At 38.4% G+C, this 27,266-nt stretch overlaps 1 protein-coding gene and 1 long non-coding RNA gene across 2 annotated transcripts; one reads left to right on the top strand and one right to left on the bottom strand.

The window, feature by feature from the left end:
- Nucleotides 1-551: 551 nt before the first annotated feature.
- Nucleotides 552-23,502, bottom strand: LOC117789743. The gene is made up of 2 exons (XR_004617927.1): nt 23,370-23,502; nt 552-671 (listed from the first exon to the last, which is right to left on the bottom strand). It is a non-coding gene; the product is annotated as an uncharacterized LOC117789743 (long non-coding RNA).
- LOC117789742 (protein hugin) lies at nt 4,007-6,339 on the top strand. Its single transcript, XM_034628857.1, has 3 exons — nt 4,007-4,233; nt 5,098-5,368; nt 5,802-6,339. The coding sequence occupies exons 1-3, from the start codon at nt 4,150-4,152 to the stop codon at nt 5,999-6,001; spliced, it is 555 nt and encodes a 184-aa protein (XP_034484748.1). The 5' UTR covers nt 4,007-4,149; the 3' UTR covers nt 6,002-6,339.
- Nucleotides 23,503-27,266: the final 3,764 nt, after the last annotated feature.

The following is a 27,266-nucleotide window of genomic DNA, read 5'->3' as shown; positions in this document are numbered from 1 at the left end:
TGATGTCAGTGATTTTGTTGCTGCAGTCAGTAAGAAGTTGCTGCTGTTGCTAGCTATTGCTTTTGTTGTTGTTGTTGTTGTTGATGCTGTTGCATTTAAAGCTGCACCGCCAACAACAAATGTTGTCATCGATTTGCTTGGCCTTCTTGTTCTTGTTCTTGACGTTGTCGTTGACGTTGACGTGGCCGTTGTTGTCGCAGTTGTTGTTGACGTTGGCGCTGCCAACTTGATGGCAGTGCTTGAGCTGCGATGACTGTTAAGCATTGTCATTATATCAATTTATTACTGCTGCGTTGATTAAAATTTTAGTATACTCGTATAATTAGATGTTGCTGCACTCTCTCGGACCCAAATTGTTTTTCACTCGCAAACACATTTGCAATTTGGAAGGCAAGGAAGCGTATCTGAGTTCAGCCTTATCCATAGCCTCAACTTGAGACCCAGCCTCATCAACTGGTAGTCGAGATGCTCGTTGGCAACGTCAATAGCAACGACATTGAGTGTTTAACTAGTGCTCTGCCAGGTCGCGAAGCCATCGTTTGTCTCCTCTCCTCGTTCGTTCTTTCTCTGTTGCACTCTTGCTGCTTGTTTAAGTTTAAGTTGCTCGCAAATCCAAATGTTGTCCGGGTTTAATGTTCAAGCGCTCAATAATCGGCGACTCGACAACTCGACTGAAAATAAATAAATAATTTATTAACAAACGAAATTGCCAAAAAAAAAAGATTAAAAAAGGAGAAAAACCAAATGATATATATAAATATATATTGATGTGTCTGCTATTTGTTCGACACTGAAGCTGCTGGTTGCCGCATCGTTACCAGCATCCTCTCTACCAATGTCTATGTGTTTCTCTGCTGTCTGTTAAAATACAGAAATATATTGCGTATACGCTATGTGAGCACTTGGCATGCATTTTATCGGAACGTCGAGAGACACATCTGCATATCTCATTCAACTGTCATCAGCGCTGTCAAGTGCTGACATCTAGGGGTAAGATGCTGTCCAAGCCATAACCTCAAAGCTCGGATTGCTAGCAACAAATTCCCAAACACACATAAGTAAAATACACGCTTGTACAATTTACATATATGAGTATTTAGTTGCTGGAGGAGTTACTAAGCTGTTTATATATTAATTTAATTGGAAACTTGTCAGATTTTTGATAGGTTAAAACGTGACTTTTTTAATATTATTTTTATTTTGATTACTACATAATATAACAACGAAATAGCTGCATAGCAACAGAGATAAAATTCTTCATGAATTGAACTGTCTTAAACAAGTTCGGTAATTAATTGAACTAAATGACACAATTCTAGTTCTTGTTGATTAAGGATTATAATTTCAATTATTGTAATGATAACCAGTAATAAATTGAGTTGGATTGAGTTGGTAACCAGTAATAATAATAATTCTTTCAATTTGCTGGTTGGATACGAAAAAATTGCTATTAAATGTCATATTCTTAAACATGGATTTTAAGCATCTGATTTTGTTAACTCTAACAACTTACTTCATCACTTATTTTGCCGTCTGTGCATTGCAAGATTGAAGCTCAAATGTCCTTGGCAGCTCTATAAATCGTTGAATATAAGTTTTTGTCTGTTTCTCATTCTCCGAAGGAAAACAAGTTTTTCATGCCCTTCAGTATTTTGATTTCAATATTTTGTAAGGATTTATAAGTGGCAAGGGATACTCCCACACACACACACATTCAGAGAGAGAGAGAGAGAAAGAGAGAACCGCAGACATGAAGACCAATGTCTACTATGTCCTTGCTCGCTTCACGGAGCTATTATCCTTCTTAGCCGTGTGGTCTTTCGTTCGCCAGTTGATTTTGACTTGATTGCTTGAGCCAACCTCAAACGCTGTCATTTATCCATAGCCAGAATTGGCAACTAAATATTTTAATGTTCGGATCTCGCGAGTATAACACAGGACATCATTCAGTGAGTGACAGTTGAGAAAGGAGAAGTCAAAGTCTGAAACTTCTATTTGTTAGGGGCTTTTAAACTTGTCTAAGTGTGTCTGCAACTTATAAATTTCATGCACCATTGCCCGGACTGGCGGAGCGCCCTTTAATATCCTGGATAAGTTGCCACATCAGACGTTGCCATTGTGGCATAATTAATGCCTTCAAGTGGCTTGTGTTGTATGTAAGTGCGTTGTGCTGCCGGAAACTTAATAAAGCCGCTGCTCTTCCGGCTGAAAAGTTGCGCTTAAGCGCAAATATCAACATCAACAGCGTCGACTAAGTTGGCTCCCTGATCCCACTCAGTTGACCCTCCTATTCCCTCCTCCTGCTGTTGCGCGGGTCAACATAAAGTGCGCATGGGTCAGCTGGGACCGACCTGAAGGATATAGTCCAGTCGTGGGCGGGTGTAAAGTGCAAACTTCAAAGTGCCACCCGCGCACAGGACACTGCTAATTCAATTAAGTTCATATTCATTCTCAGGCCCTCTCCAAGTCAATAAGAGGCTTAACTGCTGCCGAGTTGGCAAACAGAAACTGATAAAGCGACCGAGCAAATACTAATTGTAAACACTGTAATCATCTCTATCAACAATTCCTACAAATTCAATATGAAATATGAGCTACGAACTATGAACTATGAACTGGAAACTGCCAACTGGCAAACTGGCAACTCAATTGATGGCAGTGCGAACGAAGCCGGAAAATGGAAAAGCCAAGCGGAGCGGAGCGGAGCAAGGGAAAGGACACGAGTCAAATGTGTCTGCAAAAGACATTTGGCAATCTTACTGATGCTTGAAATGAAATGGGGATTTGTCTCATTGAATGTGCTCAGAATTGTCAAATTGTCATCAACTTTACAAACTACTCATAGTTGCGGTTCAGTGACTTCCGTTTCATAAACTACGAGTACATTTAAAATGTATCCTTAAATTGTTGCAAAAATTAACAGACTAGAGGGTCAATAAATAAAAGTGTCCATTGTCTATTGAGTTACTGTATAAACACACAAGTATATCACAGTCGAGGGTCAGTTTGGGTCATGTTTATCTAAATTCAGGGCACAAATAAACATTCAGGCTGTCAGGGCAGCCTTCGTTTTGCTTTACTGCTATTGTTGATGAATTGTCAGTGTTTAATTGGAAATTCCTAGTGATTTGCTGCTTACGAGAAACAAATTGAAGTTGAGATGCTCCTTAAATAGTTGTATTGTTAGTTTTATGTCCTCAAAGTTTGTCGTTTGACTTGCCAATTGATTTGAATTCCTTGCATGCCATTTAAATGCCAATTGACAGCTGACACTCAATTCTAGGTGGGCTTCTTCTGACCGGGCTGACACTTGGTTCTGACAGGTGCGCAGCTGTTTGTACAACAAATTAAAGTTAATGCGGCTCAGAAATAAGCCTCACCGAGTTGAAAGCCTGGTAGGGGAACACTCCAAGCCTTTCCAGCCAACAGGCAATGACAAACAAGCGAAAATCCCCCGCTTAGACACATTGTGACGACAACTGTCAGCATTTAAATAAGATTGATCGATTGGCATTGGCATTGATGTTGGTCCTGTTTCTGATTCTGCTCCTACTCCTGCTTGGTTTTGGTTTTGGTCTTGGAGCTTTTCACGCGAATTGATTTGCATAGAACGTGAATAGACCACCTGCTGTGTCAGGCACAGTGGTGCGAAAACGCTAATAAGTTGCAAAGTATGTTTAGCTGACAATTGAAATTTATAATTTGACACTTTGAGAATATAAATTAATCATATTTGAAATTCGAATAACAAAATAATAAAAACACAAGCCAATATTTTGTTATTTAAATTTTTCCACAATCTGAAGACTGCTGTGCAATTGTGGGAGACAAATGGCTAGCACTTCCGTTCTGGCTTTGGGATTAGGCTTGTTTACTACCAAGTGATTGTGATTAGGAGCGCATAACAAATCATTTAGTGACTGTCACTCAATGGCTTAATCATGCTCGCAAAAGGCTTAAGCCGATGGCCTATAAAAATTGTCGCACTTCTTGGCTAGAGCATCAGTTGTCCGGCAGCCGCAACGCGTTACGCATTATCCTCGCAGCTCCAAGTGCTTGTAGTGTCCAGCTTGAAGCCAGTGTCCTTTGAGGGCCGCTCGTAAAAAAGAAACCGCACTACGCTCGACTAGACCCTGTTTCCTGGCAGTTATGTGTAGGCAAGGTTATTGCACATTGCTGTTAATCGCAGCCTCGTGTTACCTGGTCTACTGCAGCCATGCCAAGGCCATACAGGTGAGTGTACACTGTACAGGTTGATGGGAGTTAGGCAGAAGCAAGCTTAACAAGCGCCACTTAATCAGTTTTATTTGCGAACGCGTTGCCAGTTCAAAAGTTCGACAAGGCCAAATCCAGACAATTGCCAACCAGAGTTGTCTTAACACTTGGCAAAACTTTGCGAAATCCCTTTCGAAAGCCCGTTGAATACGTTTTGTGGCTGTTGACTTTTGGCAACTACAGCTAGCAGTAATTTCCTGATTGTCATTCGCACTAATTACTCGGCTAAAGCCAATGCCAATGCCGTAGTTCGCATAATCAATTTGCTCAGATTCCAATCGATACTCGTATCTTGAGAAGGAATTTTTCGATTCTTACAATGTTTAGTCACAGATTTAATAACATTTTTGGTTGGCCAATATTTAAGTGTGTGTGTGATCTCTTGTGGGATTGGGTTAGTGTATTCTGTTTATGGCCAAGGTGCAACTTAGGAGCAGATTTAAGGTGTTGGCATTTCAATTCACATTGAGTTGTCTAATCAAGCGTTACACGCAGCCTGTCATGCTGTAAATTGAAACAATAAAGTGCTCGACTCACATACACATACACTCGCTCACATACACACACTCTCCCACACTCTCGCACAGAGATTGAGTGAGCTGTGTGTGTGCAGCTCACGTATGCGCATAAATAGGCAGCATAAAAATAACTTAACACGTGTCGACAGTTTGAAAGCCGCCAGGAACGATATTGAAAGCCTTGCCGCAAGCGAAAGGGCCTCAAATGAAATATTTCAAATATTTTTGTTGTTTCGTTTCGTTTTGTGTTGTTTTGCTGCTTGCTGCTTGCCGCTAACCGCTTTGTGTCACTTCATTTGCGCAGGGCACAAACAAACTGGATTTACCAAATCGCATCAATGGCGTCGGCAGCGACGTTGGCAGCGGCGTTGGCAGCTCAGCCGCTGCGGTGGAAGCACGCCACAAGCGTGCCATGGGCGAATACAAAGAGCTGAACGACATCATTGACGAGTTGGAAGAGAACAGTTTGGTGCAAAAAGCAAGCATTGCCGTGCCACCAGCTCAGGCGCAGGAATTCGACCTGGATAATATGCCACCGTTGGCCTACTATATGCTGTTGCAGAAGCTTCGACAGCGTGAGTATTAACTACAAATATCCAGACACACGTGGCGTATAAGTAATGCGGCATTATGACAACCGAGCTGTGAAGGCATTTCAACTATGCTCCACCTAGAAAGCTTGACAAAATAGATTTTTTCATGGTAAAGTTTCTAAAGGCAAACAACTTGCAACTGTCAAAATTTCAAGCATAAACTTAACTCAAATTTACTTTTCATAACTATTTATTTATTTATTTATTTCTAATTTGATAATGGGTTTATTTGCCTTTGTCAGCTTTTGAAATTAATTAAATACCACTAACTTATTTAATTGTTGTTTTGAGAGAAATTAAGTGTTAATAGAAATTTCTACAACTATGAAAGCTTTTCAACGTTTTCTTGTTGTGCTTTTCGTTGAGTGAGTTTATAAATCAGAGACTATTTCTTTGTTTTTCTGGAATCCTGCAGTACAGAGCAATGGCGAACCCGCCTATCGCGTGCGCACGCCACGCCTTGGACGCAGCATTGACTTTCAGCAGCTATTGGAGGGCAGGGGGAGCAGCGAGGAGTCAACTGGCGGCCAGTTTGTGTCGCGTTTGACGAAGAAATCGGTGCCGTTCAAGCCGCGCCTGGGCAAACGTGCTCAAGTGTGTGCCGGTGGGGATTAAGTCATGGCAGGAACACAAATCAGCAAAAAAAGCAACGACAACACGACTAGGACAACGGCGAGGACGAGGACGAGCCCTTGAGCAAGGTTGAGGTCAGCCATCGGTTGGCACAGTGCCAGCTCCACTTTAACTACTCACATAACGCCCCAATTCGACATCGCAAGAGCAGGAAAACCAAATGCGTCGAACGATGTGCAATAATTAATCCCACATATTCTTATTAAATATTATACATACATAACTGTAGTATAGCTAGGCCCAATTCTTGTGGGAATTCGATAAGAGGAACACGACAACAAATATTGTTTAAATAAATTGCAGCACCTTCAAAAATGAAACTGTGCTAAACTTCTGTTTATCTATTTAAATATTCAAGCACACAATACGAATAAATTAGCTGGAAACATACACATATATAGATATATACATATGAAACATACATATGTACATATATATATGGGCGTGTGTGAGTGCCCGCAGCCAATGTCAGCCAATAATTGACCTCCGACTGTGGCATTCCGTGAAAATTCGCATTGTGTGCTTTATTCTTTGTCGGACGAAAGTAAATTAATGAAATTTTCATCGGAGGATATCATACGATAATTTGAAAAGAGCGGCAGCTGCTGCGGTGGCAGCTGCAGCTGCAGTGTCGGTCGTGTTGGACGTGTCGGGTTGTGGGCGGGTGAAGATGTCAGTTGGGTTGCACATTTTGACGTTTCCATAATTCCTGCAGTTTCGTTAACCAAAATCTGCCCGCCTCCTTCAGCTTGAGCAAGCATGAATATTGTTTGCAATGTCTTTACAATTATTCGTATGTATGAGTACTTGATACTCATTATCTTGAGCATTAATCTAGTTATACGATTATAATTATTAACCAGCAGCCACTCAACCAAACTAACCACATGCAAATCATCTAGTTAAATAACTAAAATTAAGCAGAGATAGTTAATATTTAAATTCAATCGAAGAGACTTGAATTTGGTACTTTCTAATGGCAATGTCAATGTGAATTTTAGTTTCATATTAAACATTAATTGAAGATAGAGACGTATGGAAAAATCCCATATATTTTGTTATTTAAGCCCTTTAAACACTTAAAAGCATACCGACACAAAATACGAAATTCCATAAATAAAACAACTGTTATGAACATCTAGGAAATTTCATGTACGTGGTGTATTAAATTAAAAAGCTTAGTGCCACATGGTTCCTTTAAATCATTTGCAATTTACAGATTTTTAATCAAATATTTATAAATCATAAAATATAATTTATTCAGCTTACAATTTGGCGTTTTATAAAATTACAATTATATAATTGTTTCAGTGGAAAAAATAATTGTTCAACGAACAAACACCATGTTTCAGGTAAATAATTTGTTGCAATAACAAAAACTGTTATAACTGAACTTTAAAAATGTTTAATGAAAGCAAATAATATTGAACTCATTTGCATAGATAAGTGCGGGTATATATATGCGGGAGATTGCATAAAGCTTATAATTATAAATAAATAGCTGTGGGAAGAAGTAACCGTTTTGCACAATCAAGAACATTGTCAATTGAACCTTGAAAAATAATGGAATTGAGAAAATAATGTAATGGTTTTAAGAACATTAAAGAGATATTTTGAGTTTTTCATCTGAGAGAAGATTAAATATTTTCTTCTTTTTCAATATTCTTTATTTAAATTCAGTTATTATCTGTTGGTTTGTTTCTTTAATATCAAATTGAAGTACTTATATTAAAAAAACTATAATAACAATTTTCGGTATGTTAATATGGGCAATTCTCTAATTAAGTATTTGAGTGTAAAATAAAAACTTTGGAAAAACTTATAACTATTGATAAGCACTATAATTCGTGTAAAGCTTGATTTTGGGCAGTGGTTCGAGAAATTACACAAAACAAAAGCACTATCGTGCTACGAAAACATAAGTCACTTTCACAGCAAACAGTTCAATGCGACTAAATTTAAAATATTATAATGTCTAATATTTATCATATGAGGTTTATATTTTGATTCAAAATAAAGATATTATATATTATTTTAAAGATTCGATAAATAATAGCACAGGGGCTATTGGGTTTGTTTTATTTCAAAACATCAAATAAAAATTATTTACAGTCCCTACATTTAAATTTGTACTTGGGTAAATTATTAATTTATGGTAATGGTACTCGCAGCAAACGAGTAGATAAATGTTGCACGATTTAGTATCTTGACGCTGCAGCTGTTCATTTAAAAGATAGTTTAAAAAGGGGCCAGGAGGTACTCGTAAATGGTTTAATGGAACTGCTACAACTGTGAGGAGCTGCAGTGCAGAGCTGCTTCGCCTGAGCTGCTAAAATGGCAAATGCAAAACTCATTCGTTAAGCTAGGAGTAATTCATATGAACACATTTGTTGTGGAGGTTGCTGTTTCAGTAGTTGGAACTTTAAGCAAGTCATTAGAGACTCGGCACGTGCCAATTAGTTGGGCCGAGGCAATTTGGGGCTTCGTCTTACAATCAGTTGGATTCGTTCGTTGTCATTGTTAGTTCATGTTTCACATTCAATTGCAGGCCTTCAGTTTGGAGAAAAGGCAGTTAACCGTTGAAGGTTAACTGCCCAAATTTATTCACTCAGTTCAGTTTCTTTTGGCTTGAGTCCGACAAATGTATGACAAATGACGCAGCCGTCACGTTGCCGTTGCCGTTGCCGTTGCCTTTGCCCGTGGGCTGTCAATAAATGAACAGTCCATGGAGCACCTAATAGTACTTATATATCTGCTTGAATCGTTTCTAAAATGGCGCTAATGGGCACGCAAGCCGCCCACAAACACAAACACGGCCCAAACACACGGATACACAAAACGAGATATTGAAACATTATAACTGCAAAATGGTAATAAATTTTGGACTGCCTCCTGGGGCGCAAGGGTCACGATAGAAACATAGAGGGAGAGGGTGGGAGAGGGAGAAAGAGAGAGGCACTGAGCCCGATCCAAAACTGGCAGGAACTTTGCATGATAGCTGTAAATTTACAGCTGGGTCGTTGCGTAAGGTTAAACGGGCTGAACATCAGCTGCCACTGAGCTGGCTTCCTGTCTACAACGTGCTCACCTATACAAACACACACACACACGCAGACACAAACACAGACACACCCACATAAACACACACTCGTACATTCAGAGATATCACATCCTCACATACTTGTATCTGTTAAATGATAAGTTGTGTTTGCATGTATGTGTGTAGACTGTACGAAAATCACTTTGCCTGATTAAATGACGCACACCACAAGCAGCCACAGCAGCAGGCAGTTTGACTGGCTGCTTGGCCAAAACAGATATTCAGTTAGCATGCACCTTGGCCAAAATTGATGCCAGCCATTACGGTGAATTGTTAAAAATGTCTGCTAATATTTAAGAGGCCGACGCGTTGCGTCGCGTCTTTGTGCATTCGACCGACCCTTATTTATTGTATTTACTCGTAAGCAACTGATTTAAATTGATGACCGCATTTTGCCTGGCTGCCAGCTTTTCCCTCGCTTGGCACTCACTTAATCAAATTTTAGCCATGCAAAAGACCTTCAAATTGGCTTCGTGTGTGTGTGTGTGTGTGTGTGTGTGGTAAAAGTGGTTATTTATTTATTTAATTTCAACCAACATGCCACGCATTTGTGGGCACTTTTTGTAAACGCCCTCTGTCTCTCTTTCGGAGAACCACCCGCATAATGACAAAGTCCCTTATCGCAATTATCAGATTTTAATTAAAGCCAGTGCAGTTGCCTGACAATGTCTCACTCAACCTCAGATCTGTGCCACTCGATTGTGTGGGCGTGTTCATCAAGTCATTATCTACTGTTGCACTGTGGAACTAGTATTTTCTTTCATCAAATACTCACAATTAATGTAATAAGTTGCAAAAGTTATCTTGGTACTTTTTATTTTATAATTCTTGTTAATGGTTTTAAATAAACGTCAAAAAAAATTAAATTAAATTATATGTGCAAAATAAATCAAATTTGATGACTTTCCCCCCACTTTAACTTTTATAAAGTATTTAATCCACATGTCTTATAAAACTGTTCCACTGTACTTTGTGAATAAACTCTTTGGTTGTTTGATATCAGTTGATGTCCTGATGCTTTTGTCTTTGATTTCCTCTTTGTTGTTCAATCTCCAATGACACAGAGTGATGAATTGTTGTTGTCGGTGCTTTCTCAGCCAATTAAAAGGGTTCGGCTTGTACAAATAATTAAACCCAACCTGGCCATAGATTACATTTCAATAATACAGGTTAGCCAGGGAAAGTATTTGTTACGCAGCATTCTATTCTATTAATCGAGCAAAAAAAAAGGGATCTCTCAAATGTCAATCATAAAATTGTCACGGCCATTGTTTGTAGGTTCAAATAAATTCTAGAAACTGTTTTTTTTTCAACTATTTTTTTTTAACAGTTTTTCAACTATTGCTAAGTACTTGAAACGAGATAGATTCTTTAAAATAGTTTTTAAAATAGTAGTTTAGTTTTAAATCAAACAAACTCTCATAGTTAATTCTATTTTCAGGTATCTTTTAGCCCCTAAAAGACAGCAAATAGTTTTACTAATGCCGTTTTAGAGCATGTGGTAAAGTGCTGACATCTGGCAAATCTTTCGGCTTTATTGCAAGCTTCAATTGCGGTTGGAATAATAGCAGCAAGCGGTGACAGCAGCGATGCCAACGATAGCAATGCCACAACCATCGACAGGTAGACGCCTGTGGCACTTAGCTTTATGCAACTTTAACAAACTTTTCGGGGCTCCTTTTTCAGTTGTTGCTGCTGGCCTTTGGAATTGCAGTTTCGTTCGTTTTGAAATTGCAATTCAGCTGCCGCTTAATGAACACATACACACACACACACGCACACACACACACTCACATATGTACATACAGTAGCAACAATTTAAATGCGGCTGCTGACGTTGTGTGTGAAACACTTCCGGCAATTGCAAGGACCAGCCGACTCACAAAAGCGGCCAAAACCGATCGAAAATCGAATTTTGGCAAACACTGGCAATGGCAATGGCAGTGGCAGTGACATTGGTAGTTGCAACTTGCAAGCTCCATGGCGAACAACACTTGTTATTGTGGCATGCTGGCGTTACGTCAGCGCTTCACAAAGTATGCAACACTTTTGAGCTCTGCAAATGACTTTGCATATTTTGTGCAGCAGGAAAATCCGTGTTCGCACATTACTGTACGTGACAGGTCCCTTTTGACTTGGCCATCAATCATCAATTTGGCCACTGTGCGATGTGTGTTGTACTTTGAATGAAAATTTCCCCTGATGCAGCAACTTCTTCGTTTGTCGATGTGTTTAATTAGTGTCAATTTGACAAACATTGTGCAGTCAATCTGAAAGACAGACAGACTGACAGACTGACAGTCTGAAAGGCTGATCAGGTTGGTAAGTAAGCAAATTACATGCCGCAACAGTTCACATAAATCACGTAAATTATTTGCCATGCCAGCAATCAGATAATCAGTATGCTGCCAAAACCAGAGTTAAACTCAAATCCAGAGCCGAGCCATGTCAATGGATATCGATGAGCTGGCGCCATTGTATTTTCAGCAGTCAGCCAAACAGCCAGTCAGTCAGCCAACTGGCTGCCCTTGAAGTTTGCAAGGCAATCGCTTTCAATTACAACACTGTGCTGGCAACTATTCCGGAATTGCCCTTGCATTGGCCAACAGGCCAGCAGGCCAACAGGCTGAAAGAAAAGGAAGCAGCTCGATTGGGCTAATAAATATTTGTTCGATTTCATTTGCTAACTGCTGTTGCTGCTTCTGCAGAAATCAGTTTACCGTCAATGCATGACGTGGGTAATAAAGCAAATACAAATCAAATTCGTTCTTTCCCCGTTTTTCGTAAGAGCGGCCTCCGAAGACCATTAATTGTATCAGTATCGTCTGTGTTGGACCCAGGAGAATGCGGCTTCCAATGGGGAACATTGCATGCTAAACACGTTTGTAGACGTCGGGTAATGAAAAAATTAAATAATCCAGCACGCGAATGGGCAAATGATGTAACCGATCCACAAACAAAATATTTGTATACAAATATGACACATATGTATACATATATGTATTACAAATCTCACTTGTGCTTAAAACAAGACATTTGTTTTTTCTTTTGTACACTGAACTTGATATTTTAATTTAAGAGCTGAACAATACTTTCAGAATATATATATACAACATGCCGAATACTTTATAGTATACAACTAGCATTTCGACTTGCACGAATACAACAAATACTGTTTTCTATTTCGGTTCAGGTTATATGTTGGCATTGTACGGTCAATCGATAGCTGGCAATCAATCAATTGGGAAATTCGTTTTTGACACTTCAAATAGCTCGAACAATAAATGGAAGGCAGGTCGCCATTAATATTGGTTCCGTCAGAAGTTTTGTTTCTTATTTTGCTTTCCTTTCATTTACAAAACTCTCTTATATACTGTCAGAGGGCTTGTCAAGACTGCAATTGCATTATATTTGAAAGCTCTCGGCATTGTCGATTGATTGAAATATGAGTCTTAAATTTTTCATCAGAAGTTGATGAAAACCATTTCTTTACAGTGTAACACACAGTTTTTCAATATTCTAACTTGTTGAATATACTACCTGATTTAATTCTCTCAAATGATACTTTTTTTCTTCATTATAGTAAAAATAAGATTAAAAATATGTCAGCAATAATTATGTTTATGTTTTTAAGCATCTCATTAAACATTTACTTTGTTGCATTACTTTGACTGTTAATATCATTTTTTAGACAGGCAATTATAGACGTATTTTTGACAAGCCAATTATTCTGTTTTCGGCTGTTACTCAGGTATTCAGGTGAGACTCGGTTACAGTTACGTGCTTGTCGTACGGTCTGTCAAATGTCAAATTTAATCACAGCTAAAAATGAGCATTTCATGATTGAAATTTTTGAACAAAAATTGCTTTAAGTTCGAAGGTTTCATGACTTCGAGGACTGCGTGACAAAGGCTCATTGTACGCCAGGGTTGCCGCCTCTCTCGAATACTGCTACAGTTACACAAACACATCGAAGCCCTGCTCGCATGGTTGGGCCATAACATTGAACTTCGCCATTCACTGTCCATCAACAATAAGCGCGTACTCGAATTATACTCGAATTATTTATAGATAAGTGGCCCTGCCATTTGACTGACTTTCACGATGGACATTCAGTTCAGTCAGCCAGTCAGATAGCTACCTGTCTCTTGCCAAAGCTATTTTTGATGTCAAGTACAATTTGGCACAAAAACCAGCGGGGCGTATGCGTAATTCAATGGCTTGCGAATTTTCAAATTCATTTATTAAATCATAAACGAATGACGGACTTTTTCGGCAGATAACCTCTCTCACCTGGGATGGACATGAAATGCGCTGACAATTAACTTTTCCTGCTATTGTTATATTTTGAAACATAGTTTGTGCTTGCCCTGATAATTATAGTGTAATTATGGCGGTGGTTTGATGCAAATTAACGTACAACTCGTTGACTTCTTTGTAATTGGGGTCATTTTCTGACTTTTAATTGCTCCTTAGAGAGAAAGAGAGAGAGAGAGAGGAAGAGAGAATGATAGAAGAAGGAAGGGAAGTGTATGCATGTGTGGGAGTTAAGTTATGATCAATCACATTGGCGGCATGTGGCTAGAAAAGTGAACGTATTTATAAATCAAGCAAAATGTCAATTTGTGAATGTAGAGCTAAGAGCTGAAATACTCAGAATTTCATTGAGTTAATGAACCAATTTGTATAACATTTGAGTGCAATTGCCAGTCCATTGAAGTTAAATGAACTGTTTAGCGAGATATTTGCGCAAATTAGGCTCAAGTCGAAAGCAAAAATAAAAATAAACAAAACAGAGACAGAAGCGAGACAGATAAACTAAAAGTGAGGTAAATATGTAGATAGAGAGAGAGAGAGAGAGAGAGAGAGAGAGAGAGAGAGAGAGAGAGAGAGAGAGAGAGAGAGAAGAAACAATTTGAAAAGAGAGAAAACCTTTCTTATTTATTTGAATACCGAGAGAATCCTAGACAAACATGCCACAAATATTGCTTAAGGATTTAATCCTCTATTTGAATGTCATGAGGCAAAGTTTGAGAAATGTTTATGTTGCTTTTGGCTGGTTTTCTGCCCATCCACTTGATGGCAGTTATATTGATTTGTTGTTGCTGTAGTAGCTACAAAGTTTTGCTTTACAACGTTTTAAATTTATGGGACTAACAGCAACAATAACAATGTCTTCCCAACCCTGAAAGCACCACCAAAATTTGCATGTGCTGACCAAATTTATTTTATTTTTATTCTCATGTATACATCCACACGCATACGACTATACAGACATGTATACACGTATTCGGTTTAATTTTGAAGGGCACCGCAAAAATGTCGAGCAGCAAATTTAAACAGTGTACGCCCATCTACTTTGAAAGCGTTTTGTTAGTTATTCTCTCTCAAATTCTCGTTCCCCTGCTGCTTTCACTGGATTTTGACTTTAATACCCATATACAAGCACACTCATATTTAAATGTGCAGTGCAGAAAACAACATTAGCATAAAACGCATTTAAAAAATTCTACAAGCAGCGCACAAAAGAATGCTATGAAAAGTTTTGCGGATCTATGACTATTTTTCGTGTGGCTGCAACGCTGTTGCGGTGGCATCCAAAAGGCACGCGCAAATTAAAAGAAATAACAAAGACCAAAAACACTATAGAAAACAAACAGCGACAACGAATGCGCTCCTTCAAAAAAATAGAGAATTAATACAAGGAGGAGGAAATAATAATGGAATCGCGTATACGCCACGTGGCGCTAAACATGTGCGTGACGCGTAAATTGCTTTTAATTAATTTGCGTGGCCTTAAACCTTAAAACAAACCTTGACAACGACAACAACAAAAGCCCACAATATCTTGCTAGCAATTTAAAAGAAAGCAATTAGATTTGTTCTCCACGGCAACTAAACAAGTGTTCATAATTGTGGATAAAGATAGACCAACTGTCGGCTTTCTGAAACTTGAGTAACTTTTTCAAATAAATGGCTTATAAATAAGATTTAAGCAAATATAACTGAATGCTTACTTGAAATAGGGGCAGTTGAGAGCCTTACATTTGCTAGGTCAAGTGTAAATGTGTTGGAAGAGTGTCTACTCAGATTCACTTAGGAGCACTTTATGTGAAAGCAGCCAAGCGTTAAGGCCTTCGTAGCTACTCCGAGTGTGCTAACTTTCCCCGGAGACACTCCTTTCACATATCCCACGTGCATACATATTGTGAGACTTGAACAATTATAGTTTGGAATTATGAAGCGGGCGAACGTAATTACAATGCTGTTGTTGTTGCTGGTCGGCTGGCTGAACTGTCATTTGTGTCCTTTTGGACAAATCAAAGCTAATGACGGGTCGTTAGACTAACCAGGAATAACCACTCCAGTCACGTATTCTAATTTTATTTATGTCTTCCTTTACTCTACCTTTTACGCTTGCCATTTCCGTCAAATTTATTACCTACTCGTAAGCGATTTCTTGCTTTTTAGTGCTTAAAATGCGACACTCGGCGACCACCTTAGGAGAGGATTATCAAAAATGTAGACAAGTGTCTCTTCTACCTTTCCTTTTTCAGCTTTTACACGAGCAGCTGCCTGGGGCCATTTGGCAACGGGCTGTGCCGTTGATTAAAGCTTCTGCATTATTTATGTGGGTCAGCGAAACGACCTTTAATTGGCTCGCAAGTGCGCTGTACTCTTCCTTCCGCCAAGACAAACCATTGGCCTGACTGCCTTTCACTCTAGTCCTTCGCTGTCTATATTTAACATGGACTTAAAAGTTTCACACAGTCCAAAGTGGTTTTAACACTGAGGTGGTGTCAGAATTTTTATTATTATGCAGAAGTGTTAGTGCAAGCGGATGTGTCTCTAAAAAGAATATTTTTACTATATGGCAATCAAAATTTAAATAGTTCAGTTTGAAGTTGAATTACAAAAAAAATTAATAATGTACATGTATTAAAGTGCAATTTTCAATTTAAATTTAGAGGCAACTTTTGTAAATCTACCTGCTGAAATATTTAGCATAATTAAGTAGAGCACAACACGTTGTACGTTCTACGAATACTTGTAATGCAACAAATTTAAGGACATTGAACAATGCCGGTCCTGGCACTTTGCCAAGTTACTTGGTCGGTCGGTCGGTCGGTCGGTCTGGCAGCGAGCTTTTGCCTTTGGCGACATTCGTGGAATTAAAAAGTTTTTTTACTAGAAACATGCTAACAATGAATTTCACACATACTAACGTAGGTCTCAGCAGTCAGAAAGAGATGTAGTGAAAAAAAAACATAGTGAGAGAGAGAGAAAGAGCATATGCTACGGCGTGGAATTGTATTGCCAACGTTTTACTCAATGAATCATGGACAACAGCTGATTTATATTTATGAGCTGTGGGTTTACACACACACGCACTCATACTTGGAAAATGCGTGTGCCATTGTCCTTGATTCGATTCAAGTACGAGCGTACGTCGAGTGTGCCAAGTGTCTCATTGTGCATTTGTGTATCCGTCCGTGTGTCCGCTGCGAGGGTCGCCGGCAAAAGACCAAAGCCTTCTGCGGTCGGGCAATGTCGTTAGTTGGTATCTGGGTTGTCTGGCCCAGTTCATTCCGTCAGTCATTTCGTTTCCTCGCTCAACAAACTGGGTAAACAAAAGTCCGGTTCCGATTCCGATATCTATTTCGAGTGCGACTGCGACTGCGAGTACAAGTCCCAACCCATGTCCATGTCCTTAAATGTATTCGAAACAATGCAGATAAGTGACAACGAGCTACTGCTGAAAATCAATTGAGTGGCTTTGCATGTTGTTATGCCGTAGCTATTTTTGTAGCTTTGATGAAACTTCTACTACTCACATTGTTGTTATTATACTATCAATATTAAACAGAGCCTCTGAAGCGCGGTAAAAGTGAATGAAATGTGGATCTCCCTGTGATATATCTACTCTTCTCCACATCTAGTTGTTGCTGTTGTGGCTTCTCTGTTTGTCTGTCGGCTTAAGTTAACCAGCAGTGCACACAACACATCAAACATCAAACTCAGGTGAGCACTTTGTTTGCCTCAGTAGGTGGCAACCAAGAGCGGCAACAGCGGCAGCTGCCACAGATTCCGCAGGCGCATCATTTGTGCTCTTTACTGTTTGATTAACGTTTTAACGATTTGAGCAAACAATTGCGGCAACAATAACAACAGCAACACCAACAACAACAACAACAGTTGGCAATATACGAATGCGTACACAAGCATTTCTCATCCGCTCTGTGAGTTTACGTGTACTTGGTCCACAACAAATAAAGTACCTTCTCCTTGTTACGCGTAGCATGCCACATGTTGCAAGTCAATTACAATAAAGTGTTGTGGACATTGTGTTGTACACCATTACAAACATACACTTAAGTTTACAAGTATTTACTTTAATTATATTTTATTTAAAACATGATGTAGTCGGCAAAGAATTTGCAAATATTTGTTAATAACTTAATATAATAGCATTTGCTACTAGATTATTTTAGTAAGATAATTATGACTATAACCGATCTGTAAATGAGCTGCAATTAATTGTTATACCTATAAAACATTTTTTTTTAATAATATATAACAAAGCAATTCTTGTTAGAATCTACTTATTAAGAATTTACTTAATTTCATAACTTTGATTGAGAAATCTGTAAACATAAAAAATGATTTTCATTCAAGAAACCAATGAAAAGCGATCAATCCTAGAAATATGCTTTGATTAATTGATTCAAATCGGCAGATTCCGACATCTGCATCAAGTGTCATTAATAAAGCTCAGAAATTCAGAGGAACAGAAAGATAAATGTCACTTCCTTCATGGTCTACAATATTTATTAATCAAAATGGCAATTGGCTGAATTTCCAACACATTTACAAACAATTTACAAAGTGAAACGCTAACAGAATATTAAAATTATTTCATTTAGAAGAAAGCAATTAACTAATTATTTTATTGGCAAGGATTTTAAATTCAGAAATACCTGAATTAAACTTGCCAAATGGTTAAATTTATTTCAATTAACTGAGATTAACTTGAATAGCAAAATGCGAATATAATTGAAAGGTAATTTAAGATAGCAACTAACTTGGCCAACCTGCTGACCCTGCAATGTAAGAGTAAGCAACAGGTGAGAGTGCATTGGGGTTAGGTAACTCGATTATGTCATCAAGGTCAATTCCATAGCCAATCAATAATGGCATCAGTTGGCCTTGTTTACTGTCGACTTTAAAATACGGAAGTGGCTGGCCAGTTAGACGGGATATATGTACGAGAATATTCATTACTATGTATTACATATGCATATCAAATAAATGTCTCTGAGAATATGTATGTGAGTCTTGGCTGCACTTTGCCTTATTACCTACGCGCACTTTGCTGTTTCTCGTCTGCCTTTGTTGACTTGTTTGCAAATTGGTTTTCTCAGCGCAATGCCTGAGCCCATTTCCCCCTCTATCCTTGCCGTTTCTTCTCCAGCCAATCCTCCCTCTGATGTTGCTGTCATTGCTGGAATCCTTGAACTTATTGTTAATATTGTTGTTGTTGTTGTTGCTGTTGTTGGCAGTGTCGCGTTTATTTTAAATTACTTCGTCGCGTAAATTAAACAAGCGACAGTGAAAGGCGTCACTCCAGTGCACACAGTTCCCGTTCTAATACGATGTATGTAAGTAGTCCAAGTACGTCTACATAGATTTTCAGATTCTGTATATACAAGTATTTTTCATCTTCTTTGTAGCTAAAAATTTGATTATGGTTTTTGTTGAAGGCGGCTAATTTCATTTTACCAGACCTCGACCTAATGCTGAGTGATGTGGCAGGTTCCTCGCGCTCCGCACACCATACATCGAACGGAGAGCCGCCTCCGTCTAATTTCATTAAGGGCCAAAAAATATTTAACAGATTTTTGCAACAGCAACAATATTAATGATATGAGTATGAAGGCAGCTCGCGAAATGGAAGCCCAACTCATTTTGAAAACACGCGCCGCATTGTTTAACTTTAACCTTTTTTATGAGTTTCGCTTCTGCTTTTTCCCCCCTTTCGATGTGTGTCTACAGTATACGTACCGTATGTATTGTGTGTATGTGTGTCTGTATTTATGTATATTTGTGTAAGCTTCTTAATTAGACGCTGCTTTCGCGAGACATTTCTTCTTATTCTTTGCTCTCCTTTTTCTATCTCCTGCACTGTAAATAAGTTCCTCTAATGAGCCTTCACTTGAATCTGTTTTGGATCTTTTATTCTTTTGGCGAAGCTGTTGAATCTAATCAGCGTTCAATAAACAGCGCATCAGGACCTCTTCGCAAAGGAGCCTGAAAATGCAAATCAACAGCTTAAAATTTAATTTAGGCGTTAGCTGTGTAAATAAACTGAGTCAGAGGAAAGCGGAGCAGGGAGGATTGCGGAGCGAAAACGAGTTTTGTGTACTTAGGAGCGCGCTTGGTTGGCCATTTATGACTTGGACATTGTCCCCAAATTCAATTCCAAGCATTTGCTTAACTTTGTTAAAAAGTCAAAATTAAAATCAGGCAAAAAGTCAGCAGTTTTGACCACATTGTGGCCTTTTCCCGACTTAGTTAACGATGAATTGTGTATACGCCGCGTGTTACGAAATAAATGCAAAGAAAAACCCTAAAAGTAAGCAATTTTCCCAGTTCGCTTCATTATTGTTGTTGCTCTTGAATCAGACAAATTGTAGGACTCAAAGTAAAGTTGATGAGCTCAAAAAGTTCGTTGTAAATTTGTCTGAAGAATGATTTAATTTCGGAGGGAAACTGCGACACGTTTATCTGAAATGGTTTTGGTAATAAGACCGTGCTGTGGTGGCCAATCGAGTCGGTGCCTCTGAAATGCGTATAAAAAATCGATAATAGCATAAATAATGCATATATGGAGCTGTTAGCAATGCTCACTCACCATCAAAAAAGGGAAAATGAACCAGAAAAAAAATAACCTAAGAGACAATGGTCTAGGCCGACAAGACCCAGGGGCCAACGAGAGGACAAAGGCAAACAGTGAACACTGAACAGAGAACAGAGAAAAGCTCATAGACCAAGCTTACATATGCCTGACACAACACAAAAATGAAAGTTAAATCCTAAACAAAAAATATGTCTGTTTGCTGGGAAAGGGAAGGAACTGAGAGGTGGACTTTCTCTCACTCTCTCACTCTCTCTCTCTCTATCCGGCGTGCAAAAGGATAGCTCAATGGCTTTTAAAGTTGCAAGCCAAAGCAGCGCAGGACCTGGTTGCGACGAGTGCAAGACAAACACAAGTAGTACAAAGAAAACTCATACAAGTTACACGAGGGCTGTCGCAACAATACTCGTAACAACAGTCTGGGGCACTTGGGAGATGTCAGATTCCGGGGCCCTATGCAAACAGTTTATCAAAATTCTTAAATAACATTTTAATAAGAGCATCTTCAAGACATCAAAATGCGCAATTTGATATTTTATTTTCATGATAACGGAACTAAAGTTTATTCTATGTTTATTATTCTTTACTTAACTTTACTTTACTTTACTTCAAGTTTGTTTATATCTGGAACAAACATTTCTTAATTTAATAGCGATTCGAGCGAAATTCTATCTTTTGTTACATTATATAAGACGTACCCAAATCAACTGTAAAATCTCGACAGGGATACACAACTCTTGGAGATAACCAAGTCCACTTAATGACATGAACACTGTCAATGCCCAAGTCTCGAGCGGAAATCATTTTAATGAGAACCTCAAATCGCTTATTTACGAGCAAACCCAACTCCTGTCACCACAACTCTCTTCCTCACTTTCTATTATTAATTTGCAGCTTTGCTGTTTGGTCGTATCCGACTCTAAAGGCAAAATCAACAAGCAATTTAAGATGTTTAGTGGCTAATAAAATACGAAAAGCGAACGGAAAGTGCAAAACTGATATAAATGCGTTTGTATGAATATTTCCGGATTTGTTTCGGTTTGTTTGCTCGATTGTGAATTAGTATCAAATATTCATGTCATCTAAGTGGTATTTTATGTTTGTTCTGCTGTCTCTTGGCAATAATTTCTATATATAGCACTAAATATAATAAAAGTAGGCTGGACTACCAATTGATGTGTTAATATTGTAGAATTTTTCATGAACAAAAAACTCGGATGAAGTGCAATAATTGTTACTGAATGTATGTAGAATAAAGGCTATTTTTTTGTTAGCGTGTCGTACTTTATTACTATGTCTATTACAAAGTTAGATGAATAAATGCTTACAAAGCAAATAAAAATGTTTTGCACAGGTGTGATAACACATAAACAAATTGATTCAAATAGTTTTCTTGTTACATGAATTTGTTTTAACGACTATAGATCAATTATGTATTTTAAGCATTTAACATATTTACCTTTAATTCAATTATGGGCTAAGCATGACAACTTGTTTAATTAAATTTTCAATCGCAACTCCGTGGTGTTTGCAGTGATTTTGAGCTACATAGCATCATTATGCTGGCAATGAATCTGATAAGCTTACGGCTAAATTCAAAAGAGAGACAGCGAATGAGAATGAGAATAAGACAGACAAAAAGATACACACAGCGACAGCTGTAAGAATGGCAAACAAAAATGCCTAAAGGCATTTATTCTATTTATCATTTATCCAGCCATTTATCGAAAGACATTTGAGACGCAGCAGGATGCCAAAAGGTTGTAGGCGGGAAGAGGAGTGTTTACTGGGCCTACAAAATACCGCCAGAATGAATAATGCCATTTACATTGAAAACATTTATGCGCAAATATTTGCCAGATTTAAGCTGAGGCATTAGTCGGGCATTATCTGAGTTAAATATATTCACATCTTCTATTCCACTATATATGTATATTATTATTATCGGCTAACGGTGCATGTGGCAATCACAAAGTATTTAATGATAGTCTAAAGTTTCCAGCAAATAAAACATTGACAGTAGAGACTAAGTAAACCGACGCAATACGAGTTTCTCACAGATACAAAACTTTTTCAAGCGTAGCTCAAAAAGTTTCAATTTGTCTATCCCATGATGCATATGTGTGAGTGTATGTGCGTGAGTATGTGGGTGTGCGTATGTGTGTGTTTTTTGAATGCGTACTTGCATATTTTGTTAGCCATGTAGTTTTAAAATTTATGCAGAAAAGTTTGCATTAGTCGAGACTGGCTTTTCATGAATGCCAAGTAGCGGGCGCATGTAATATTTGGCGTTTGCTAAATTTGATTCGAAATGCCAGACAAATGCAGCCAGTTATCAAATGTACGACACCGAACACCGAAAAATCACCCTTCGAGTCCTATGCTAATAAAATCGATTAAAAAGAAATCAAAATACAATATACTGGCAAATGCCAGTAGAATAAGGTTGAGTCAAACCAGGCGCTATTGAGAGTCGAGTGGCAGTTTCCATTAAGGGCTAGCAGCCGAGAGCCAATCTAAAAGGCAGGTCGGTCCAGTGTGCCTGCACAGTGGTCTGCTTATCAAAATCAATGCAGTAAATGTATATATGATAATCAGTGATTATCAATATATAAATTATATAAAAATTATATTTATAATTGTAAATAAAAATAGTTCGGCGTTCGGCACATTGCAAAAAAAAAAAAAGTAGACATTCATTATTCCCAAAAATAGCAGTGTGCCGAACACTGAACTATTTTTATTCCTTATTACAATTATAATTTTTTTATAATTCATATATTGATTTAAATATGGTTCGTCACAAAATTGGAACTAAACTAAACTTCCGTCGATGGACTTTTACCTCATGAAGAGTTTTTTTTTGAAGAGATATATTATTAAAGTTTTTATTAAGTTTCGTATTTAATTTTTTGGTAATAATTGTAATTAAATTAAGAATTACTTTGCATTTTTAAATTTTCATTAAATCCTTGATGGGTCTTTTTTTATATTGAGCACTTTTCCCAGATTGTTTTGGCTTATTTGAGACCAGTGTGTGTGTTTTCATGGACCTTCTGTTTGCCAGAGGCCAAGGAGAGGCGCGACACAATGTCACAGCCGTTCATTGGCAGCATATTAAAAATGTCAGACCACTAACGTTTTAAGTTTATTAAATGTAAACCCAAAACTGAAAGCTGAACTCAGTTTTGCCAGCTCACCATCTACTGTGAAGCCAGCGTTACCAATTTACGTAACCAGTTAATTGAATGGTCTCTTTTGGTGGGCAACCTAAGAGGAGGTAACAGCATAAAACGTTGCAAGGCGACAGGAAGAAAGTTTTATTGTTTGCTTACTTGATGAACTCGTGCTGTGGGCACACAGTTGCTGTAGTGGCACGTGGAGGAGCTGGAGATGGAGTCTGAAAGTCTCGACATCGCCATTGTCGCTGCTGATTTGCGTTTTGTTATGTGATGGGGGCGGTGTAGGTGTTGTAGGCGGGGCTGTTGCTTGTGGCGGTTACAACATGAGAATGAAACTTTTCTGTTTGACTGTTGCTTTTATCGCAGTTTATTGCTGTTCCTGTTGTAGTTGTTATTGTTATTATTGTTGATATCAGCGAAAAGTTTCTACACGCGCTTCCCAAATTCTGTTTTGTTTTCGTTTTTGTTTTTGTGTTTTTACGATTTAGATATCTTTGTGCAAACAATTTAATTTGTGATTATACTGAAGTCTGTGCTATTTTTATGACCATCTGCAAGTAAAAATTGAAGCAACGAAATCGATTTGTAAGAGCGGAATTTCCTTTTGATTCTCACAACTGGCCATCAAGTCGCAACTTGCCGCACGTTTCGTCTAGCGAGCGAACGTAAACACGTACAAGACGCCACACGAGCACAAACACATAGATTCAGAGACACAAGTACAAACACAAACACAAACACAAACACAGATACACGTTTACAGTTAGAAGTGTAGAATAAGCGTACACGGACACAACACAATTCACGTAGAGTTTTGTATCGGTTTTTGTTTAGTACGGTTCACGAGTTGCGGCTAAAGCCAAAACCAAAATCGAAATCGAAACACGCACGCACATGCACAGTCTGGTCTGATATATATATACGGCCGATGTCCTGGCACAGTCCTGTCGCCTGACGCTAGAGTGGCACTTGAGTCAGACGCCAACGTTAACGTCAACGGCAACGGCAACGGCAACGCCGGCAACTGTCAGTGCCACTTTAGTTCCCTTTTTGCAACACATGTGTGACAAGTGGTCACAGGTTTCAATTGTTGTTGCTGCTGCCACAGTTGCCACTGTTGATGATGTTATATTGTTATTATTGCAACAATTGCTGATGCCGTTGTTGATGTTGATGATGATGATTATGTGTCTCGTTATTGCTGATTGTCGGGCTGTTGCACTATGGAGTGTGTGCTTGCTCTGCAAACTGGACAGCAACTGAATTGTTAGGCAGCGTGCCAAGTCCTTTGCCGGCCAACAAAACACAAGCTGCGGCGAATTGGCGCCAAAAGAGAGCGCGTCTGCGCAATCAAATTTGGCGCGCAAGGCGAATTTAAAGCGAGCGCAGAGTTGCATGCGAGCGTAGTAATTTCAAGAGTGTTCAAGCAGTAAGAAAGTGTATAAAAATGTAATTTTATGATTACAAAAATATTGTTGATTGAAAATAGCAAGTAAAAATATGCAAAAACTTTGTTTATGCCGATTTTAATTTGAATTTCTTATATATAACTTGTTTAATCGTAGGCTACTACATCCTGCGCAACTCTGTCAGCCCTGCAAGCTGAATTATGGCGCCAGCAGCATCCCTCGAGTCTCAGAGCAGCCGAAGAAAATTCAAATGTCCCGCATAATCAAGACGCCAAGTGCTGCCCAAGGCAACTAACAAAGGCCCATACACAAGGACCTCCCATGTCACCCCCTCAGCATGCAGGGCGTCAATATTTGCATTTGTAATAACAATATTTTGATGGCAAACCCAAAATGCGTGCGAAAATCTCAAAAAGATTTGTTATTACTGCTGGAGCTCGTGTTCGTTTTTATGTCGCGCAATGCAGACGCAAGTGGCGAATGGGAGGTGAACAAAGGAGGGGGAATAACAACATTAGCAACAACAACTACAACATTTGAGTATTAACTCAAGATGGCAACACGCCGGAGTCTTGTCGTATGCCTGAGTTGCCCAGGGTCGTTTACTCTCTCTCTCTCTCTCTCTCTCTGTCTCTCTGTACATGTGCAAGTTATTAAAATTTCATACCAAGTAACGGTACGAAATTTGATTTCTCGATTGTCGCTTGGTCCTCGAGTTTTGTGTCGGTGACAGTTGTGAGTGTGACTAACTCATAAGTTGAAATTCTGCAGATCTATTTGACGTGTTGTGAGCATTTAAATATTAATTCGTCAGGAGCTGAGAATCGAAAACAAAACAAGTAAGCGAGCAATGAAACAGAGCGTGATCGAATTGATGATATGCTGTACTTATGTAGCTCTAATTACCACAACACAAATTTTAATTCGCACGAAAAACCACATGTTTTATATGCAATGCATTTTAGACAGCGATTTGCTGCTGTTCCATGTAATTAATTAAATTTTATTGTTGTGTTTATTTTCCGATCGTATCGGCACTGCAATGCATCGTATTCTGCGTTGTTTATTATCCAATCTTATCCAATGTAATCAAAAATATAAACAGCTGTTTTTCTTTACATAGAATCATAAAAGTTGATTTACAAAATTTAATCCAAATTCTAAAATCATAATTATTTAATTAATTTAATTTATTTAGAATTCTAGTAAGCTTTATTTAGAAATTACTTTGCTAGTCATTTGTGTTAGAGAATAATTTGTATTTTCTCATTTTAAGATGATTTAAGAATTTTGAGAATTTTTGTAAACCAAAACTAATTCAATTTTTAAATAACTAATCTATCCTTTTGTAGCTTTTATAATGTTTGATATTCTCGTCCCTTGCTGTTAATAAATCACGCAAACACTTTAAGTCATCTGCTGTCACCTTTCTGTCTATCATTTAATTATGCTCTTTCCAAGCGATTTTATGGCTACAGGGTATAAAAGTCAGAAATGCTGAAACATTTGAAATGGCGCTCAGTTTTTGACACCAACGTGTCGTTGTCACTGTCACTTGACATGGCCAAATTGGCGCATCTTATGAGCGATGAGCGTTGATTGGCTGCCTGACATTATAGATCACCGATGTGGGCGGTGCAGCTAGCAACTAGCACATAGCAAGTACCGCATACCTAGAGACATCAGCATTTGCCTTGAGGCGACTTTGACTCCGCCTGAATGTCAAGTGGCAGAAGTCGAGCGTGCAATGATTTCATTTTGACTTTGATGAATGAACTTTGATTTTGAGTTATATTTATTATGCGCATATTTGTGTGGGAATCAAAGATGATGCACAGTTGTTAAGAATAGTTCCCAGATCGAAAAAAAATACAAAATAATAAAATTCCCACCACGTCTGATATTGATAGCATTGCAGTTACTTCCTGTATTTACATCAAAGAAACACACACTTTGAATGACTTTTTTTTATCCGATTACGTGTATTTTCATTTGCTCATTTCCATTTAAATGGTTTTCACACCAGTGTGCAGCGTTACGGTTTTTTAAAAGTTGTACATGCTAAAATGATTATTAAATTGATGGATGTACATATAAAAAGTTTCCAATAGCTGATGCTCAAAAATTAATATAATTTCTTGGCGTACATATAGAAATTTTTCACGCGCCCTGCTGTTCGGCCTGTTCAGGGGACGGGGGGAAAGGGTGTGGCTGCTTTCACGCATATTTGGCGAGGAAATATTTTGGTTTAAATATTTTTGCTACATAATTTTGTCGGCATTTTCAATAAAAAGCAACACGCACACAGAGATACAGACAGCTTTACACATAAGCACTTATATCGCATGGGCTACAATATTTTTCCTTATGAGTTTTTAAAATTCCAAAAAGTTTTCCCAGTTGGCACCAAGGCAGAGGCAAAGACGAAGTCTGAAGGCAACTTTGGTGCGAGTGAGGGAACTTTTCAGTGCGGTGTCTGTCACCTGTTTAGCAAGTGCGAGAAAATTTCATTTATAACGCCCTATCAAATTGCAATAAGCTTCAGAGGTTGTCCAGGCTCAGGGCCATGGGCCTTTTTTAATGTATTTAAACTGTTTGCCTGTACTGCATTGCGCATACGACATGTTGACTGTTCTTTGGG

This window comes from Drosophila innubila (assembly GCF_004354385.1).
Source record: "Drosophila innubila isolate TH190305 chromosome 3R unlocalized genomic scaffold, UK_Dinn_1.0 2_E_3R, whole genome shotgun sequence".
In the NCBI taxonomy this organism is placed as follows: domain Eukaryota; kingdom Metazoa; phylum Arthropoda; class Insecta; order Diptera; family Drosophilidae; genus Drosophila; species Drosophila innubila.
The sequence above is the reverse complement of the archived record's forward strand: the minus strand, read 5'-3'. Positions and strand labels throughout refer to the sequence as shown.